This window comes from Ahaetulla prasina, chromosome 1 (genome assembly GCF_028640845.1).
Source record: "Ahaetulla prasina isolate Xishuangbanna chromosome 1, ASM2864084v1, whole genome shotgun sequence".
Classification (NCBI taxonomy): domain Eukaryota; kingdom Metazoa; phylum Chordata; class Lepidosauria; order Squamata; family Colubridae; genus Ahaetulla; species Ahaetulla prasina.
In genome coordinates, this window is record NC_080539.1 from 127,061,588 (window position 1) to 127,083,656 (window position 22,069).

Consider the following 22,069-nt stretch of genomic DNA (forward strand, 5'->3'; position numbering starts at 1 on the left):
TAATCATATTACTGTTTGACTTAGTCAAAAATGCTATGCAGAAAAAATAACATTTGCAGAATATTTGTATAATATCTATATTGCTGAGTCAAGGTTGACACAGCCTTCCATCCTTCCAAGGTGGGTAAAATGAGGACCCAAATTGTTAGGGGCAATATTCTGACTCTGTATACCACTTAGAGAGGGCTGTAAAGCACTGTAAAGTGGTATATAAGTCTAAGTGCTATTTCTATTGCTAGCATTGCATTTCCATGTAGTTATATGAAACAGGTATGACAATTGACACCTGTAATTTTATTTATTATTTATTTATTTATTATTCGTATTTTTATACCGCCCTTCTCCGAAGACTCAGGGCAGTGTACAGCAGAAATAAAACATAAATATCAAAAACTTTAAAATACAATAAACAATTAAAAATCTAATTCAATAAGCTGAAGAATTAAAAATATCTGAGTAAAAATAGTAAATAAAATTATTTCCCTTAAAATCCATTAAAACATTCAATTTAAAACTGTATCATTAGGCCAGACCTGCTTGATGAAAAAATAATAATTCAGATAATTTAGAATAATAATTCAGATGCTACAGTTATTCATTTACTAGGGAATAAATCTCACTACACACAAAACAGATCTGTTGCTGAGAACATAAATGTAGATCTGTTGGGCATGATCATTTTATTAGTAGCATTTTGGAAATCGTTGAAACCAATGTCTAAACATTTCTCCTTAGGATTCTTCAGTGTTATTGTCATTTCTCCCCCTGTTATTTTTTTTTACCAAAGCAGAGCATTATTAATTTTTTTTCTCATTCCTTGCCCCTCCCCACACTTGAAAAGGTAGTCTTTGTATTTCAACAAAAGATGTTCTCTGGAAAACAAGAGTTCATTTCCCTTTCAGCCAGATGGAATATGCAGTTTGGGGGGATAACAAATTAAGAAACTTTTGATAATGCTAAGAACATATTCACTCTTGGGGAACAGTTTTAAACTAATTGTCAGAACAAAGGACAAATTCTTAATGATAACTTTTTTTGAACTCAGAAATACATACATATATTCCAGAATGCGTATATACTGACTGATATGGTATAACTTTCATATAATAAAATGTGATTAGCATTGTTTGGACTATAGTATCATTGAAAATTAGAAATTACAGGTAGTCCTCAATTTAGGATTGTAAATAAGCCTGGAATTACAGTCAAAAGTTGTTTTGACCATATGACCTGTTTTTTCAACATTTTTGTAGCAGTCATTAAGCAAATGCTATGGTCGTTAAGCAAATCTGTTTTCCCCAATGGGTGGCAATTTTTGCCAGAAACTGGAAGTAAACACCAGAAAGCAACCAAAAAAAAAAAAGTCACAAATCATGATCATGTGACTATGGCAGGCTGCAAATGGCATTAGGATGAGCAAGTTGCCAAGTGCACCAAATGAGATAACATGATGGGGTGGGGAAGGAACAGCTATCATAACTTCAAAAACATGTCGTAAGTAGCTCTGTAGAGATCTGCCATAAGTTTGAACTGTCCTTAATTGACCAGTCATAAGTCAAGGACTAACTATAGTGTGTGTTAGGACCAAATATAATTTGTGAGTCCAGTTCCTAACTGAGAAAAAATATAAGTATGATTGAACGATGCCTGGCATAGTTGCCTACACTGGGGAAGGTAGTGGTGGTGGTGGGAAGGAACCGGGGTCCTATTTATTAATCTTTCTTCTATTTGACCACCCTGTAAAACTGATTGCTGGCCATAAACAAAAGCAAATCTGGGTTTTTCTGGAAAAATAACTTGATTACCTTATATACCAAATGTTTTCTAATGCAATCACCCTGCTTTCTCCTTTTGTACCTACGAGAGTTCCAGATGAAAAAGAAATCCCATTTATAAAATGTATTTATATTGCATTTATAGTGTGTGTGTGTGTGTGTGTGTGTGTGTGTGTGTGTGCGCGCACACACACACACACACAATATAAATGTATATATTTATATACTGATAATGTGATTAGAAAATTTGTTAAGGAAAAAAATCAGAATGTGTTTACGATGTTTGATTGTTTCAGCTAGGATTCCCTCATATGGAAGCAGACTTGGTTTAACAAAAGCTTCCCAGTTCTAGGGAATATTTTACATAATTAAATCTCGGGGTTGGATGCAACATAAATGGTTTGCTTCATCACAGTCATGCTTTCTTACATCATTACAGTTAAATTTCCAGGCACCAAAACCTACATTGACCCCGAAACCTACGAGGATCCCAATAGAGCAGTCCATCAATTCGCCAAGGAGTTAGATGCTTCCTGTATTAAAATAGAGCGTGTGATTGGTGCAGGTAAGGTGACTGGCTTCATATACGATTCTTGTGTCTAGGCAAATCAAAACTCATATTTCATGATGACAAGCAAATAATTCTATTTCCTTATGTAGCTTTTGGCTTACATCAGGGTAATTAGAGACAATGGATTGCTCATATATGTAACCAAATATGTAAACAGCCTGGTGGTCCCAAATACTTGTTTTTATTTGGTAAAAAAATAAATACAATTACATATTATAATTCAAATAATTTATTTTGCCTTACACATTTATTAAAAGAAAAAATACATTTGAGTTAAAATGTAGATTCCTTATACACTTCACCAAATGCTTTCATTAAATTACAAATGGAATCTATGTACATATAAAGGATATTTCCATGAAGTTAGATCATATTTGTCCAACTAGGAATTGGTTTGTAGAGCCAGCTTTTCTTCAGGAAATATTTTTGGTGCCATTCCCAACATTTCATTGCTACAAGAAGTTCTTGACTTGGCTCTTATGTGTGATTGTAATTGTGCTGTCATTACATTGCTTTCCTTCCTTTTTCCACATACTTAGGCAATGGTGTTCCGTGCTCTGAAAACCTGTTTCCATTTGTTTGCATTAATAAGAGATGTGACACTTTCATTACACTAGTTCATGTAGTGAAATTAAGTATCCATGGGCAAGAAAGATGTCAAATACTTAAGACTCCTGGAGGAAACATTCTTTGATTTCCTGTTGTTTTATGGTATATTTTTAAAGACCTTTTTTTTTTTTTTTTGATCAGCATTGCAGGAGTGTGACAAGCACTATAATGTATACATCATTTTTAAAGGAGGAAATACTTTTGTTAAAAAGAATATCTGAAAGGCAAATAAATCTTATGAATATTTACATAGAAGTAATTTTCAGTCACTTCTGTTATTTATATTTTTTAATTTATTCCTAAATCAATGATTGTATGAATGCAGTCACAGGAATCATACGGCCTTCAGTTAAAATTATATTCCTGTATATATACTATCTATTTTAATGTATTATTTTTCAGTTAAGCTTCACAAAACCTCCATAAATAGCGTTTGAATAAGAATTTCTATTCTGTGTTACCACTATACTTATACATACTTAGCCATAAGTGTTTTCATTTGACAAAATAGGTAATTGGCCATAGGAACTGGATCCTCTACGCAAACTGTAGATTGTTCTCTATTGAATGACTACTGCTGGGAAAACTGGATTCCTGGGAAGAATTGATTTTTTTCCACCCTTGGCAGATAAACAGGCCAACTTTTCAGAATGTACATATACTGTAGAGAGTTACAGAGATTTGGAGACACTAGACAGAGACCCCAGTTGAGTGAACATGTGTTAAGCTCAGGAAACAGAAATATTGAGAAAGACGTTCAGAGTGACTCCCTCTAATTGATTGGGATAAAAGAGGGAGGAAGTAGAGAAAACTCCACCAGACATTCAAGATTCTGTTACTGTAACCTACCTATATCTGTGAAGTATAATTTCAGTCAGATTTGTGGAATCTGTTTCCTGACCTGGCCTACTTCAAAGGACTAACACACAAATAAACATCTCCGTTTTGTCCGGGTTTGCAAATTAAAAAGTGCCAGACACTGTAACATAAGTACTTAAACTGAGCTGCTTTATAGCTTAATTCAGGAGTCATAATTTACCAAAGAATATTAAGAGGGAAATGTTCCAATTACCCTAGACTGATAATGAAGAATAGCAACCCACGTCACTCATAAAATATATAAGTAGAGAACTTCTCTATGACAAATGGCATTGAAATTTCTGCACTTTCCACTGTTATTCCAGTGCAATTGTTCATGGAATAAAAGCTCTTAGTCTTTTGATGGTTGATGTGCATGTTTGATTTTGATGACTGCACTGTAATTTTCTGCTGACAAGTTTATGGTAGACAGCAGTGCCTATGTATATAATAGGCAATTTCTAGTGTACTGCTTCTTCTGTTTATGGCATATGTTTTTTGTAATTTCTAGATTGCTGAAGACTAAGTTGAACTATTGAACACTAAAAGCCTGATCTTACAGAACTAAATATTTTTGTATGCCTTTCTTTTGGTGGGCTTTTCTAATTAAGGACGATGTTTCAAAATACTTGCTTATTTGGATTTGAGAAAAGACTGAAATTAAATCCTAGCAAGACCAAGTTGCTTCTGATTTTGTCTTAGCCTCTATGTTAATTCTAGATGGAATTGCAATCTCCCTGATGAAGCAGTTTTATAATTTGGATATCCTCTTGGACCTATGTCACCTGCTGGAACAGTATATGGACACCCAGACTTTGACTAGTGTACAGGGTTGAGCCATTTTTAGAAGAGGAAGCCAATATTTAAATTGTTACTACTTTGGACTGCTATATACATTTTACTTGAGGTTACTATCTAGACCCGTTCCAGTCCGGCTTCCGGTCTGGATATAGTACGGAGACAGCTTTGGTCGTGTTGGTGGATGACCTCTGGAGGGCCAGGGATAGGGGTTGTTCCTCTGCCCTGGTCCTGTTAGATCTCTCAGCGGCTTTTGATACCATCGACCATGGTATCCTGCTGCACCGGTTGGAGAGTTTGGGAGTGGGAGGCACCGTTTATCGGTGGTTCTCCTCCTATCTCTCTGACCGGTCACAGACGGTGTTGACAGGAGGGCAGAGATCGACCGCGAGGCGCCTTACTTGTGGGGTGCCTCAGGGGTCGATTCTCTCGCCTCTCCTATTCAACATCTATATGAAGCCATTGGGCGAGGTCATCAGTGGCTTCGAGGTGAGTTACCAGCTGTACGCTGACGATACGCAGCTGTACTTTTCCACCCCGGGCCACCCCAACGAAGCTGTCGAAGTGCTATCCCGGTGCCTGGAAGCCGTACGGGTCTGGATGGGGAGAAACAGACTCAAGCTCAATCCCTCCAAGACGGAGTGGCTGTGGATGCCGGCACCCCGGTTCAGTCAGCTGCAACCGCAGCTGACTGTTGGGGGCGAGTCATTGGCCCCAACAGAAAGGGTGCGCAACTTGGGCGTTGTCCTGGATGGACGGCTGTCATTTGAAGACCATTTGGCGGCCGTCTCCAGGAGAGCTTTTTACCAGGTCCGCCTGGTCCGCCAGTTGCGCCCCTTCCTTGACCGAGATGCCTTATGCATGGTCACTCACGCTCTTGTCACTTCTCGTCTGGATTATTGCAATGCTCTCTACATGGGGCTACCCCTGAAGTGCACTCGGAGGCTTCAGTTAGTTCAGAATGCAGCTGCGCAGGTGATTGAGGGAGCCACACGTTGCTCCCGTGTAACACCGCTCCTGCGCAGTCTGCACTGGCTACCTGTGGTCTTTCGGTTGCGCTTCAAGGTGTTGGTTACCACCTTTAAAGCGCTCCCTGGCTTAGGTCCCGGGTACTTACGGGACCACCTGCTGTTACCTTATGCCTCCCACCGACCCGTACGCTCACACAGAGAGGGTCTTCTCAGGGTGCCGTCCGCCAAGCAATGTCGGCTGGCGGCCCCCAGGGGAAGGGCCTTCTCTGTCGGAGCACCTACCCTCTGGAACGAACTTCCCCCTGGTTTGCGTCAATTACCTGACCTTCGGACCTTTCGCCGTGAATTGAAAACACACTTGTTTATCCAAGCGGGACTGGCTTAATTTTTAAACTTTTTGAATTTTAATAATTTTAATTGGGGTATTTTTATGAATTTTATGGGTCAAATTTGACGGTTTTAAATTTTCGGCCATTTATAGAATATGTTATTTTAACTTTTGTCTTAATTTGTATATTGTACTGTTTTTATTCTGGCTGTACACCGCCCTGAGTCCTTCGGGAGAAGGGCGGTATAAAAATCTAAATAATAAATAAAATAATAAAAATAAAACTTAAATTTCGACTGAAAGGGATCCAGATAATCTAGTTCATCAAGAGTCCATTAAAACAGTTACACAAACACAGTCTCAATAAATTTCCCTAAAAAAGGAAAGTTGAACACTGGATGAAAATTATCGAGTATGGTGGCATAAAGCAATGGCTTCTTCAGGACAAGATGAACCAACATCTCCTCAAGAGCTGGAGGAAAATCCCTTTTCTCAAGGAAAACACCACTGCAAAAACCCATTTATGCAATACACACATCACTATCCCAGCAGCCTTGGTTAGCCAAGAGGGGCAACCTAAGGAGCAGCTTGGCCCAATTCATAGTCATGGCTGAGTGATACATGTCCATTTCCTCAAGCACAACAGGTTCAAACCATTCTTGGATTAACAGGGCAAGACTGTGTCCCAGGAATCTCAACAGGTCCTGCACCAAAGTTGCCCCTGCAACTAAGGGGGAACCAAATGTAATTGAATTTTTGCTTTAAAAGAAGATTTTAAGATTGATCATTTTTAAAGCTTGGAGGGTTTTTCTTAATTTCTTGTTTTCTATTTCAATTGTTCCTTTATGACTTTTTGCTTGCTGCCCAGAATGTCTGGAGAAGGAGAGTGTGACTGAAGGAATTTTTTTTTTAAGGTGTTGACCTTTGCTTGGATTAGCTTTTGTCCTCTTACTGATTGGATTTTCATTTTCCAATAAATGGAGACATTGTGCCTTGTTTCTTATTGGTGTGAACTAAAATGATTCTGTTGCAAATAAATGTTTCTTTACATTCAGGAGAGTTTGGCGAAGTATGCAGCGGTCGTCTAAAGCTTCCAGGCAAAAGAGATGTTGCAGTGGCCATTAAAACCTTAAAAGTGGGCTATACTGAAAAACAAAGAAGGGATTTTCTTTGTGAGGCAAGCATCATGGGACAGTTTGACCACCCCAATGTAGTTCATTTGGAAGGAGTTGTTACCAGAGGTAAGTTGCAATCAGTTCTGATTTTTGAACAACTTTCCAAATTGTTATAAAGTTTTCATAGTACGTGGTTCAAATCAGATCATTGTACTACATAAAATAAAGGACTTTTTTGTTCTCTTTTGATGTGTGGTTTAACTAAAGCAATATTAAATGTATCCTACAGCTTGAGAAAAAAAAAAACTTAAAAGATTTTTGCATGAAGAAGAGATGGCAACACTTTGTAACATTTTTTTCCTAGTCGCATTTAACATTAAATAAAATTCTCAATGTCTTTTCTTATGAAATGAAGTGTCGTTTTTCCAGAGTTCAGTTCACACAGCAGAAGACAGAGGAACACAATGACATTTTGATTTGTATGGTTTAATTTTTTGAGTCATGATCATTTTCTGTACGGAGACATTTAAGGACTTAGTAGATCACAGGAACTATTTTGGAAACATTAGGAGCAGTCATGCCTCATTATTCATCTTTCAAAGAAACAACATGTTTTATCAAAATGGGGACATTCTGTTCAGATATAATTTCTTTAAACCAAATATGCCTCCCTTTTTCTATTTCTTCCTTTTAGGAAAACCAGTAATGATTGTAATAGAATACATGGAGAATGGAGCACTGGATGCATTTCTCAGGGTGAGTGCCTGAGGGAAACATATATAGCACTTCAAAAATAAAATATATATGCTACCAATTTAACATAATAAAACATTTTCAATGTAAAACGAGAACACGCTAAATATTAAGAGATCTCTGAATGGTCTTGGTAAAATCAGATTAGAAATTAAAAGACCAGACAGGATCAAACAACATTTTTGGCCATCTAAGTGATCCAACATGGCATAGATACAGTGGTTTTGATTAGCATCACAGACTAGGACCTGGAGCCATGTTGTGGGAACACAGTTACAGTTTTTCTCCATTGAAGAAAAGACAGTCTTTAAATTAATGCAGAAATAATTCAAAAATCAAGGAAGCACTTTTTTAAGATCCCTACATTAGCATTATTTTACATGAGTTTCTTGTTTGTGGCAGGCAACATATAAAACTCTTAACTCGGCCCTCAAGAGCATTCATTCATTTTAATGAATATGAATAAGATTAATAGCAAAATATATTTCAAGGCTTTTAAAGTACAGTGTTGATTTCACTGCCAATCTTTTCGGCAATTGGTTTTGTATCAATAATCTGCGCTTCTGATTTGCGTGTATATGCATGCATGTGTGAATGTTCTATTTGTGTTAATAGGCTTGATTTATTGTGTCTGGGATCAGCTTGTTCTTATGATTAAAATATCCAACACCATGAAATAAAACTTGAGAAAGCAATTTTGCTCAGGTATCTTTATGTGAATAAAATATATTTAATTTACAGATATGGAATTGTTTTTGTTTTAGCTGCAGTGTGGAAAATTGGAGGCACATATGGTTTTTGATAATTTGTGCAAATTTAAAAGTTTCTCATTTAGGATAAAAGAATTTAAAAGGATGGAATTTTCTGCCATACCTGTTTTATTCTTTTAACAGATTCATCTAGCTATTTTTATACTCTCCTGGTTTATTATTTTTATTATTAACTATGCAGAATTACACAAATGAGCATTTGCATGTATAATTTTTACTATAAATTTGCATTCCCCCCCTCAAATATTAAAGGTCGTAATGTATAGTTTCAAACATGCTGTAGCAGGGGTCTCCAGTACTGGTCCATGGGCTGTTAGGAAGCAGGCTACACAGCTGGAGGTGAGCATCTGGCAGGCAAGCAAAATCAAACCCACCCACCACCCTCAGTATGTGAAACAATTGTCTTTCGTGAAATCAGTCCCTGGTGCCAAAAAAATTCAGGACCGCTATAGAATTACACATTTCTTCGTTATTTTAGAATCCTATTCATTATTTTAAACTATTATTTTCATATTTAAATAACTTAATAATTTAATTAATGATTTAAAAATTAATTAAATGGTTTAAATAAACATCAGGCCCACTTCCCTTCAAAAAATGGTGCTTGCAATGTATAGAATCATATTTGTGAATTCTAGTGGTTTTGCATTTTTTAAAACATTGGAACAGCACTACGAGAATGAATGAATGAACGAACGAACGAATGAATGAATGAAAATGAATATACATACAGATATACACATACACATAAATAGATACAAGAATTTGTGCAAATACTTTTAGGACATAAAAGCACACATTTCACTCCTGAAAACACCCCTGCTTAAAATGGATTCTAACATCACTTATATTCAAAGATCAGCTCTCAAGCCAAAGAAAGTTATGTACGCCTGCCTGAATGCCATCCTGCATTTAGTTTCTTAAAGGTAGAGATTGAACATGTTTACTTTCTTTACTCTCAGGTACTTTAAGCAGCATCTCTGTTTCTGTCTTCATTTCAGAAACATGATGGGCAGTTCACAGTAATTCAGCTGGTTGGAATGTTGAGAGGAATTGCTGCTGGAATGAGATACTTGGCAGATATGGGATACGTACACAGGGACTTAGCAGCACGCAATATTCTGGTCAATAGCAATCTTGTTTGCAAAGTATCGGACTTTGGTCTATCCAGAGTTATAGAAGATGATCCTGAAGCTGTCTACACCACAACTGTGAGTTGTGCACTTAAAAAAAAAGTCCATCCAGTATACTCTCATTTTCATATAGAGTAAGGAATTAGGTTGGGTTGGCTTTGGAAGAGAATGTGCCAGATATTTATTGGGAAGGGAGATTGTGCTTTGTTGGGTTTTGTAAAAAAATTTATTTAACAAATATTCATATAAAGAACTGCATATTACAACATCATGTTATAAGTAAAACATAAACGGACTAACAAAGGATCTCCAAATGTGGCTTCATGCAGTGTTTTTTTATGCATTCCTTTTTCCTTTCTGATTATTTTTCATTTCTTGGGAATGGTTTAGTCATTCAGATGTTTTGTCCTCTGGAAAATACTTGTATCATCTTATCTACACACCAGTGGCTTTCTAACTGGAACATCTCTTCTTTCCCAAAGATTAGTTCCCATTGAGGAGAACTACATTTAATTATCCTTGACCATTATCTTAGACTTGAACTATTAACAAGTCATCTTCTTAAAAAAAGAATTGGTTGATAAATTTATTGTATCGTAACACTACAACTCCCAATAATGATGATGATGTGATAAACCTCTACACAAATCTCTCACAATTGTTTAAAATAGCCTTTTTTTTAGAAAAAAAAATAATACTGTTTGGGAAGTCTTGTAATAGGGGAAGCAACAAGCCATTATTTAGAACCTTGTTTATGGAACGCATAAGTTGAAACACTGGAAGGGGCAAAAGCAGCAGGACAGTGTTCTTCATAAACCATCATATAGGTCCCAAAGCTATTGCTTGTTTTATGCTTTGTTTTGCTTTTTATTTTGGCTTTTGGAAATCTGCATTCTGCTGATTACCAGCAGTTCGATCCGGATTGGCTCAAGGTTGACTCAGCCTTCCAACCTTCCAAGGTTGGTGAAATGAAGACCCAGATTGTTGGGGGCAGTATGCTGGCTCTATAAACTGCTTAGAGAAGGCTGTGAAGCACTGTGAAGCGATATATAAATCTAAGTGCTATTGCTATTACTATATTGCTTTGAGCTTGTTTCAGAAACTTTCTTTTCCCATAGGGTGGCAAAATTCCAGTAAGATGGACAGGTCCAGAAGCCATACAGTACCGGAAATTTACATCAGCAAGTGATGTATGGAGTTATGGAATAGTCATGTGGGAGGTGATGTCTTATGGAGAGAGGCCTTATTGGGACATGTCAAATCAAGATGTAAGTTGTCAAAATATAATTATTATTTTTTTTATTATTATTTATTCGATTTTTATACCGCCCTTCTCCCGAAGGACTCAGGGCGGTGTACAGCCAAAAGTAAAAACAGGCAATACAATATACAATTAAAATACAAATTAAAAAACTTATTTTATAATTGGCCTAAAAAACTTTAAAATATATAAAACTAAAACCCCTTAAAATTAATAATAGAAAATTTAAAATCAATAAAATGTAAAATCAATAAAATTTAAGCCAGCCCCGCGCGAATGAAAAGATGTGTCTTCAGTTCGCGGCGGAAGGTCCGAAGGTCAGGTATTTGGCGTAAACCCGGGCGAAGCTCGTTCCAGAGTGTGGGAGCCCCCACAGAGAAGGACCTTCCCCTGGGGGCCGCCAGCCGACATTGCTTATAATATGATAGAGTTCGAAAAGTCAAACTTATAAGCAAAATGACCCGGATATTTTACTCCCATGAACATATAAGAAGATTTTAAAGTAATGGTCACATATATTTTATAAATAACTTAATTTGCAAACTAACTAATCATACAGTCAACACAGTACTACAATTACAGTACCTACGTGTTTTGTTTATGATTGCTTAGTTACTGGCTAGGGTACATACCGTATTTTTTGGAATATAAGAATACACCTTTTTCCCCCAAAAAAGAGGTGAAAATATGGGTGCATCTTATATTCCAAATGTAGCCCCACCCAGTTTATCAAACGGAGGTTCCAGAAGCTGAAAGAAGCTTCAGAAAAGAAGCCCCCAAACAGACCTTCAGAGGCTTTTTTTCTGAAGTTCTGTTTTGGAGGCTTTCAGAGGCAGAAAAAAGTGTTATCTGAAGCAGAGGCAGGAAAAAAAAGCAAGGCACAGAGCTCACAACCAAGGAACCTGCTGCTAAAATTCACCTCTGGGAATAGCTGATTGGGGGTATTCCAGAAGGCCAATCCACCTGCCAATCAGCTTTTTTCTTATTTTCCTCCCCAAAAACTAAGGTGCATCTTAAACTCTGGTACATCATATACTCCGGTGCGTCTTATACTCTGAAAAATACGGTAATCATAAAGTAGTTTTAAAAAAGGACAGATAGATAGACACAAAAAGAATTAGAAAACAAAAGGTGTAGCAAGGTTGTTCGAACATAGATAAACAATTTTGTAGGCTTTTTATCCTCTATTAAAAACATCTGAAAAATAAATGAAACTGTCATTTTGTGTCATTAGAACATTCTATATACCCAAAAGTTGCTATATTCTATTCTACATCTAAGTAAAATATTTATGGATGTGTATTTAAATACAGGTTTATGAACATGTTTTGTCCTCAGAGGATATCTTCTTTTTTTTTTTAAGTTTCCACCTGTACCCGTGATGGCGAACCTATGGCATGGGTGCCCAAAGTGGCATGCGGAGCCATGTTGCCTGGCATGTCCAGCATTGCCCATTTCTCTTCCAGGTTTCTGGCGCCCATGCACACGCGATGATCAGCTGGCCTTCATGCATGCAGCAGTGCCAGAAACTAGAAAAGCTGGTCTTCCATTTTCCTGCATGATCGTGTGCACTGGCCAGCTGATCATCACATGCGCACACACATGCCAAAAACCCAGAAGACTAGCTGGCCATTAGTTCATTTTTGGATATCGCATATCACGTGGTTGCATTGGAAGTTCATTTTCAGGTGTGCACATACACTCTGGGCAGCTTATCTCCTGGGTTTCGACCCAGAAGTGCGTTTGCGCTCCTTTTTGGCACTCAGTGTCATATTTCAATATTTCTGAGCCAATAATTATATTACAAAATTCAAAGATCTATGAAATCCAAAGGCAAATTACAGTTTGATGAACATGTTAATTCAGAAGTTGATTAGTAGGATACCCAAACCTAATTGTGAGAACTTTTCTTAGTCATATACGGAAGTATTTTTATAGTTCTAAGGGCAATTTTGATCCCCAACATAGAGAAGCAGCCAAATTCAGTAAATAATACGGAAAATAATAGAACTATTTAATAGAAAATAGAAAATAATAGAACTATTTAAAAATTACAAGTGAGGAAAGGAGAAGTGAATAATCTTTCATCCCACACATTTGTGTTCTATAATTTATTGTAGCTGTCTTTCCATTATCTTCAAACAAAATAATATAATCCTCTTATAAATGGAAGAAAAAATATTCTATCGTGAAATAAGATAACCTAGTACACACCTTCTTACTATCTTTAGTCATAGGGTTGAATCTGTCACATTTTTTTTCTTTACAAAATAAGAAAACGAAAACATGTAGTCAACTCCACACCCTAAATCTTAGCCTCAGGCTTGTTTATGCAGGTGTAGATTAGAAGTTATTTTTATAGGATCAAATATAGGTCTTATAAAAGCATTTGTTGGTCCTTTTCTATGGATTCCTTATTACTAATGTTTTTGAAGATGCTTACTCCTTACACAAAATATACTTCAATGCAGGTAAGAAAGAGTCCTTGATCTTATCAAAACTTTAAGCATAATAGTGCCTGACTTTACAGTCAAGATCAGGAAAATTTGACATTCTTTATAAATGAATTTGTAGGCTGTCGTACAATTGGGCTTTTAGCAAATGGCAATAAGGCCAAGAGCAAATGGCAATAAGGCCAAGCACTTATTTCAGGGTTCAAAAAAATATAAGACAGGGTCTTATTTTCAGGGAAACACAATATTTCTTTAATATGTTCATCTGAAGCACTTTATACTAAGGACATTCTTATCTCTTATCAGCATAGATTCCTGATGGATTTGTAGAAAGTTAATTTTTATATATAATTTTCTGGTTTGTTTTTTTTAATCTTCTTGAATATAATAATTTACTTCCATCAGTGGAATAGACTGAATATAGGGACATTACTGTTAAAAATCCATCAAAGAATAGTCTAAAACCAGCATATCAAAGCATTTCCATTCTGGTTTGATCAGTTGGGTATTATAGATGTCAATTGGCAAGATAAAGAATAAACAGTTTAAAACTAGATAAATAGGTAGGATAACCAGACAAGTAAGAAAACCAGGCTTTCTTACCTTATTTTAAGCCAGTCATATACAAATCTTGAGCGAGAAAATAGAATTAAGGCATTATGCAATTTCCTTAGCAGTTTTCATACTCTGTATTGAATTGTACTGTATTTCATTTTATTTACAATATTTGAAGCTTATATAAGTCTATAAAACTAAAATCAGGAATTTAATATAGAGATACCCAGGATTCCTATCACCATATTTTCAGTTAATATCCATCAAGGATTATGGAAACTCTAGTCCAAAGAATTTGAAAGGTACTATACTACTACCTCTGTTATAAAAACAGGTACTGGCTGAAATGTCACTATATGAAATATTAAAAGGCAAGTCGTCATTTCACCAACAATCTCACACAATGATTAATTTAGTCCTTTTCTTTTACTGTAACTTAATTCACATGTAGGATCACATGACAGGTAATCCCGTCTATGTTGCTTTGAGCTTTTTAGAGCAGGGTTCACCAACCTTTCGGACCACAGGGACCATCAAATTCATAATTTTAAATTCCACAGACCACTAATATGAATTTTTTAAAAAGATAAATAGTATTTATTGCAATATAAAAATGCAAATAATTTTTCTGCGGACCACCAAAATTTTCTGGTCGACCACCAGTGGTCGACAGACCACCAGTTAGTGACCACTGTTTTAGAGAAAAGGTGGAATAGAAATTATGAATAAATATCAGAAAGAAATTTAAGAAATAATAAATGCACTTAAAACATTTGGAAAACTCTAAATTTATGTAAGATATCAGTGCTTTTTCCCCCCTTTTTATTCATTGGATTACAACCCATCATCAAACATACTAATTAAATTCTATTTTTCTATGTAGAGAAATAAGCAGATATCAGAAATAAGTGAAATTTCTGTCTGCAAATCAGCAGTCCATTACAATATTTTATATTCTACAAAAATACAATATATATCCTAAAATAACTTAATTTCATATTTATAAAGCAAATAATCAGTTCATTAGTGAGCACTGGACTATGACATTATGTGGTATTACTATTGATTGGCAATACGTGACTACGAGTTGGCAAGCAGGAAGAAGTGATTAAATATACAAGTATAAAAAGGAAGTTTTAATGACATCATATATTGTTTTCATCATTTCAGCATCAGTGTGACTAGGTATGGACATTTGTGTCTCTGATAATATGAAGATAAATTAATTGTTTAATCAATTAATTAAAATGTGTTTCACTGGAGCAAATATGTGAGTTACTATGACTCATAGTTGTAGCTGAATGCAGATTGTAATACAGAGCTTCTGAAAAATGAACAACCTGTAGAAAACATCCAGCTTCTCTCTGAGTCCATTTATATTAAGCAAGACTGAATTTTTCCCATGAGGATGGAAAACAGTTGCATATTCATTGCATAAATTTGCTGCTACCTGCTGTTTATCTACAGGCAGGAGTTATTATTTTTTTCTTCTATTAAAGTGGAAGCAGAACATAATGCAGGGGAGGGAAAGGGGCTGATTATATAGAAGGATATATTTGTCAGCAAAAATGAAGCCATTGTGGATATAATATCTGATGTGACATCACATGTTGCATTAAAGTCAATGCTATTATTGCAATCTTACCATAGTTACATTATGTGGGAATCAAATCAGAGTTGCCAAATAGAGTTTCATTTCATCTAGAAATACACTATTTGTAAATCAACACTGCTCTGTATAGATAAAGATATGGAGAGAACATAATGTTTCTCTAACAATTCTTAAGAGCGAGTGATAGAAATCAAAGGTTAAGGTAAGGTTGAATTTTATCATCATTACTTTTATACAAAATCTAAATGATGAGTCATTTTGGCAGAATGAAAGTTGTTAATATTTGACAGGTCTCAGTGTCAGAGATTTCATGGACTGTCAAAATATGGGCAAACAAGTCCTTGGGGCAGAGAAAAAGAAGTATTGACATTCCCAAGACACTCAGTAGAGTTTCATTCCTTTTGACACCTTCCTTCTGTACTAGATTCAACATAAAAGATGTTTGGCAGGAAGATAAGATAGCTGGAAGGCAAAGCTTACCTTTTTTTAAAAAAAAAAAACTTAGGAAACTCAGAATCAATATTTTCTTTTACTGAAGTTTTGCATTGTGATTGTGCTATTTGATTGTTCTGTAAATAGCTAAATAAAGCAAATTGTTTCCCAATTATAAAGAAAAAATAGATTGGAATTATTTAATAAGCATATAAATAAAATATTTCCTGCTTGATGAAAAAAATGCTTCAATTATTTTTGGAAAGAATGATGTATTTTCTACACTTTACCTACTCTTTTGCAGAATAAAAACCACTTCCACATTAGTGATTTCTACTATCTTTTTTAAAATCATTTTATTTTATTTTATCCAAAACATTAAAATGCAAACTCTCAAAAAAAAAAAGGGGGGGGGAGAAATACAAAACAAAGCTAAACAAGACTGCACCAAAGAAAAAGTGCATAAATGAAACAAACATATACATAAGTTGTCCTCCCTAGTTAAATACTGATAATTATATTTCCAAGATACAAGATCTATGATACAAATATATTGCTAAGTGTATAGCATGGATTTTGAAGTGCTGGTTGGGAAGTTCACTTTTGCTGATGATTTTGAAGGAATTGATCGCTTTCTGTCTGGAAATTCCTTTTTGTTATTTTTTTCTTCTGTTTTACTTTTTTCCTTCCTCGCTCAAAATTCATTTCTTGTCTTTTCGTTTTTCTCCACATTCCTTATGCCACTCTTGTAATATCCTAGAGCTTGGCTTAACATCCTTATTCTCTTGTCCCATACACAACTTTTAACTATAGTAGTTCTCGATTTACAGTAGGCTGTCCTGTCACATGATCGCATTTTGAGCACTTGGCAAACAGCCTGTATTTATGGCCATTTGCATCATTTCCAGGTCACATGACTGATGACATATCCCCCAGAAACCAACATTTACTTATGGTTTCCATCAAAAAAAACCTCCCACAGCAAACCATCTGCTCAATGAATGACCGTAGCATTTGCTTTACCACTACCCAAAAAAAGATCATCAAAATGGGCATAGCCATGAGATGGCCATTGAATGATCATCATGACTTAGAACTGTCATTCCAGACTCAATTTCAGTCTTAAGTGGAGAAATATCTAAAATTTGGTCCTCAAAGACTGCTTAATCTAATTATGATTCTGAAGCAGAAATGAAGTTCAGTGGTCGAAATTAGATGAACATAAGAGAGACTCTTGTTCCAGGTGAACTTTTCTGCCTTGACTTCTGTTTCCTACAGGTTGGTCTCTTTTCCTATTGCAATTTCCTATTTCCTATTCCTTTTCCTGATGACATTTCAAAGACTTCAAAGAGACTTCAGCTATTCTAATTGCTTAATGACATTCCCAACATTCAGCAATAGGGCTGTTTTGCAGGCATCGTGGAAAAAAGGACAGTACATTTAAATTCTATCTGCCAAATGATAGTTATTGTAATATATACCAAATCCAAATGTGCTCACGTTACTTCTGCTGAAATAAAAATATGTCTTTCAAAGTCCTGAGCACAGCTGTTATATGACCCATACACTAAGTGAAACTAAAAATTCCATAGTTGACATTCCTAAAGATTTATTTCAGATCCCCCTTATGTTACAAATACACAACTTCAATTCAAAGCAAGGATTGTGAGAGTGAAGTCACAACGGTGGATAGTTATTTTCAATGTGTGACTGGAGTTAACGTTTCTTTCTAATGGTTTAGCGCTCCATGTACTTTCAGCTAAATTTCAACCTATCTAAAAATGCTGGTTGGAGAGGGAGTTGTGTTATTACAGCCTCTCCTAAGATTTCCTAGTTTTAATGGGATATTGAAAAGCCAAGTCAGTGATTAAATAGTGTGTTTGTGATATGGTCTGGCATATAGATTTGGGTTACATAAATACAGCTCTTTCACCTCGGGAAATCAAATGTATATGTTTAAGCCAGCAAGATACCTTAGACTGATTACAATACTAACATTCCACAGAGCATTTTATTGGCCTACTTGGAGGCATTGCATTCAGTGGTGTTTGAAGGAAAAGGCATGATACGATGAGCATTATTTCGCTTGCAACACAGGAAACATGAAAACAATGGCTCATAAATTGTTATATGGTAATTTCTATAAAAACATCCTCCCTCATTATTTATTGAAAGTCCTAAAGGATTATTCAGGAAGCTCAAATACATTTTTATGTAAATTATGTGTTATCAGATGCATATTGCACAGTTATAACAAAGTTGCAAACTTTTGTCAAATTGCAAGTAAGGTTCAGTAAAGGGTTATTTTATTAGCCAAGCAATAAGCAAACATGAGAATGGACCTTAAATTCGTTGACAGTGCCCAAATGGTATGTTTGTGATCTGCCTATGTGTATTTTTACATATATTTCTGATAAGTGGCTAAAATAAAATAGCATATAGCTATTGTTAGAATAAAATAGCATTTGGCTTTGTTGTTCCTACCCAGTGCATTTGTACAACAAGAAGCCATTCATTAATTTAATATTTATAGTGTAAATGTTTCACTGCTGATATAATAATGATATTATTTACAAAATAAAGGTAAGAAAAATAGCAAGTAATCATTTGCGAAGGAGAAAAGTGGATTGTTCGGTTATTGTTTTTGCCATGTAACCCTTGTGCCACAAATCCCTCTTTATTTCTAGCTATGATTTATTTACATAAAGTTTCCCACTTAAAATATTGGGTTTAATATTTTAAAATATTAAAATAATGGGTTTGCCCTTAGACTTCTGCAAAAATTTGTAGAACAAAATGTTTTTGTCTTATCAATGGAATGCTATTTTGCCTATTATGTTGGTATTTTTTGTGAAACCACATTTCAGCTTATCAATGCTGTGTGAACTTAACAAAAGTTTCTTGTGATCCTCTTCTCTGGTTTTGCTTTGGTTATTTTCTTTTTCTTACTTCAACAATAATAAATCAATGCTGCAAAAATAATAATGGTTTAACTGATCCTTGAGATATTATGTTGGCCTACACTATGTTTTGATACTAAACAGTTCACTCAAACATCTTATAGTCAATCTTTGATTAGATTCACATCTAGTTTGAACTGTTGTTGAGAGAGTCATCATGGGAAAGCATTTTCTTTTCTTTTCTATTATACACTAATTTTCATTCATCCATTTCATCTTCATCTAGATATAGATACCTAGATGTATACACAGAGTGTTTAATCATGCTTTGTTTCCCTGCCAAAAAGAGCCTCTTGGACAAATAAATATTGCTTTCAAAGAGTATCTCATGTAACAGTTTCTCAGTTGCACCCATGGTGAATTTAATTGCTATTCCCTCCTGCTGATTAGACTAGGTAATGCAGCTATGTTCTCGGCATACATTACCAAATACTATAATCTGTTTAATAGGCATAGACAATAAAAACAACTTTACAGTATTATACAAAAACAGAAATTCTTGTGCTAGAACAGTAGGTTCTATTTGAAAGATACGTTTCATAAAACTTTGCTTAATTTGGTGGTTTCTTCATGAGCTGTAAAATTTTAAACTCATGGGGGGTTTTGTTATTAGGTTATAAAAGCAATTGAAGAAGGGTATCGTTTGCCAGCACCCATGGACTGCCCAGCGGGCCTTCACCAGCTGATGCTAGACTGCTGGCAGAAAGAACGTGCAGAAAGGCCAAAGTTCGAACAGATTGTGGGCATTCTGGATAAAATGATTCGGAACCCAAATAGCTTGAAGACTCCTTTAGGAACCTGTAGTAGGTAAGTTATGGATTAGATTCTTGAATTGTAGGCTAAAATTCTAGACAGCTTTTCTTTGTTTCAGCTGTTGTTGGCTCATGATTTATTTATTTTATTTCTATTTTTTATCTCACCATTATTATTTGGGATAAGTTCAATCATTCCATATTCCAGATGCTTTTACAAGGGTAAACTAGGTATTAAATCTAGATTATATTGATGGTACAGTATACTGATGTTCTTTATCATAAGCCAAGAGAAAATGACAGCTTTATTTGACCAGATTCCATTTTGAAAAAAAATGGAAGTATTACTTTGGAAGTAATATTTTTTTTAAAAAAATTTGCCTTTCTCACTCAGTTGTTGATTTGTTTAATTAACTTCATCTTGGATTATGTCAAGATACCTTTATAGACTGCCATTAAAACAGTATAAATACTTGATCTAAAAATGTAGCCATTTGCCTTCTGGGCAGAATTAGATCAGAATATATTGCTATTTGAAATACTAAAGGACAGAAGAATATGTCTACAGAAGCACTGTAATTGGATGGAACAGTGATAATTTGATCATTTTAACAAAAGTTTGTGGAATTTATTTAAAATAATTATATTAAACATATTAGATCTGACGTACCTATTTGATGGTTTTTTTTCATGTTTTTTTTCAAAACTGATAGAAAACACTATTAGATATAGTTTTCTGTGGAAAAAGAAGTTGAGATTATATAGGGTGCCAGAATGCCTTATAAATTGTCTTATGTGAAATTAATCTGTCCAATTAATCTTGTTTTGCTATAGAGAATCAGTTCTGTGATGTCTGGATAGAACCACAAAGGCCTTCTCATTTGTGGCACCCAAATTGTTTTTTTAAAATGGTACATGTTAACTCCCATTAATTGCCCCAGTTTCTGCCCATCTAGCAGTTTGAAAGCATGCAAACACGAGATTAATAGGTACCACTTTGATGGGAAGGTAATAGCATTCTGTGGCCTTTGGCATATAGCCATGCTGGTTACAACTGAAATTGTCTTTAGACAATACTGGCCCTCTTGGCCAAGAAACAAAGATGAGTTAGACACAACTGACAAGGAAACCTTTACCTTTATCCTTTTTTTAATTGACTTTTACTGGCATCCTTTAGACAATTTAGTGGCATTTTTGCTTGCTGAATGATATTTTTAATTGATGCTTTTTTTGCTATTCTATTATTTCTTTTATGTATGACTTTAAAATGTAATAGCTGAACATAGTTCAGTGAAGTCAGCATTATATGCTCCCACTGTAAAAAAAAGGCCAAAAGTATGTTAGGAGGATAAGACAAAAAATACAGATGCCAATCACAGAATGCCATTATATAAATCAGTGGTGCAACTGCAACTGAAATATTGTGTGCATTTCTTGTTTCTGTATATCAGAAATGATATATAGAACTAGAGAAATCTCAGAAGACAGCAACTAAGTTGATCAAGGGAGTGCAGCAACTTCCTTATGAGGAAAGGTTGTAACATTTGGGGCTTTTTAGTCTAGAAAGGAAACAAATGAGAGGGGAAGTGTTTGAGGTGCATTATGCATTATTATTCATAATGTGGAGAAGGACAAGTGGAAAAGGAAAAGCTATTTCTACCTTCAGAACATTCTAGGATCTAGGTAACCAATGAAATTGAATCCTGGAAGAATCAGGGCAGAAAAAAATTATTATTATTATTTTTACACAACACATAATTGAACTTTGAAATCTGCTACAATGAAAGTTGGTGCTGGCTACCAGTTGGTTGGCTTCAGAAAAGACTTAGAACAGTTTTGTTTTATTGATAAAATATATAGACTGCCCATCTTATCTCAAGGTAACTCTTGGCAGCTTGGAAATCATGGGGATCTTTGGCTATTAGCCTTTATGGCTGTATGACTCCCTCTGAAGACCATCTGCTGGAAGACCAGTAAACATCCTTGACCTGATCATCCTTCTCTTTTATAATTATCTTTCCACTCCTCCGCCTCCCCCCCTCCCCATTTTCTTTCATCTTCTATTGGCTTTTCTTCAAAACTCGTTAGCATGGTTGATGACAACAGTTTGTTTTCCCATTGAAGACGCCCATCCTTTAGCTAAACAACTCGTAAATAGGCTCCATTTCATATGATCCAGTTTTTCAGGAATATCTCCTTCAAGTAGATTTGAATTGTGTCTCTATATGCCTTGGTGTCACCTTGTAAACCAGGCATGTCCAAACTTGGCAACTTTAAGACTTATGGACTTCAGCTCCCAGAATTCCTTAGCCAGCTCTGCTAGCTGAGGAATTCTGGAAGTTGAAGTCCACAAGTCTTAAAAT

At 35.3% G+C, this 22,069-nt stretch overlaps 1 protein-coding gene across 3 annotated transcripts in view; it reads left to right on the plus strand.

Annotated features, from left to right (window-relative positions):
* The window catches only part of EPHA7 (EPH receptor A7), a 182,848-nt gene that overhangs the window by 153,717 nt on the left and 7,062 nt on the right, over positions 1 to 22,069 (plus strand). For 2 of the 3 annotated variants that reach the window (XM_058175230.1, XM_058175248.1), the window contains exons 10-15: positions 2,215 to 2,340; positions 6,966 to 7,151; positions 7,720 to 7,781; positions 9,550 to 9,759; positions 10,800 to 10,949; positions 19,568 to 19,761. In XM_058175230.1, coding sequence (XP_058031213.1) covers positions 2,215 to 2,340; positions 6,966 to 7,151; positions 7,720 to 7,781; positions 9,550 to 9,759; positions 10,800 to 10,949; positions 19,568 to 19,761 — 928 coding nt within the window. The remainder of the gene's footprint in view (positions 1 to 2,214; positions 2,341 to 6,965; positions 7,152 to 7,719; positions 7,782 to 9,549; positions 9,760 to 10,799; positions 10,950 to 19,567; positions 19,762 to 22,069) is intronic. The other variant, XM_058175240.1, reaches the window with a different exon arrangement.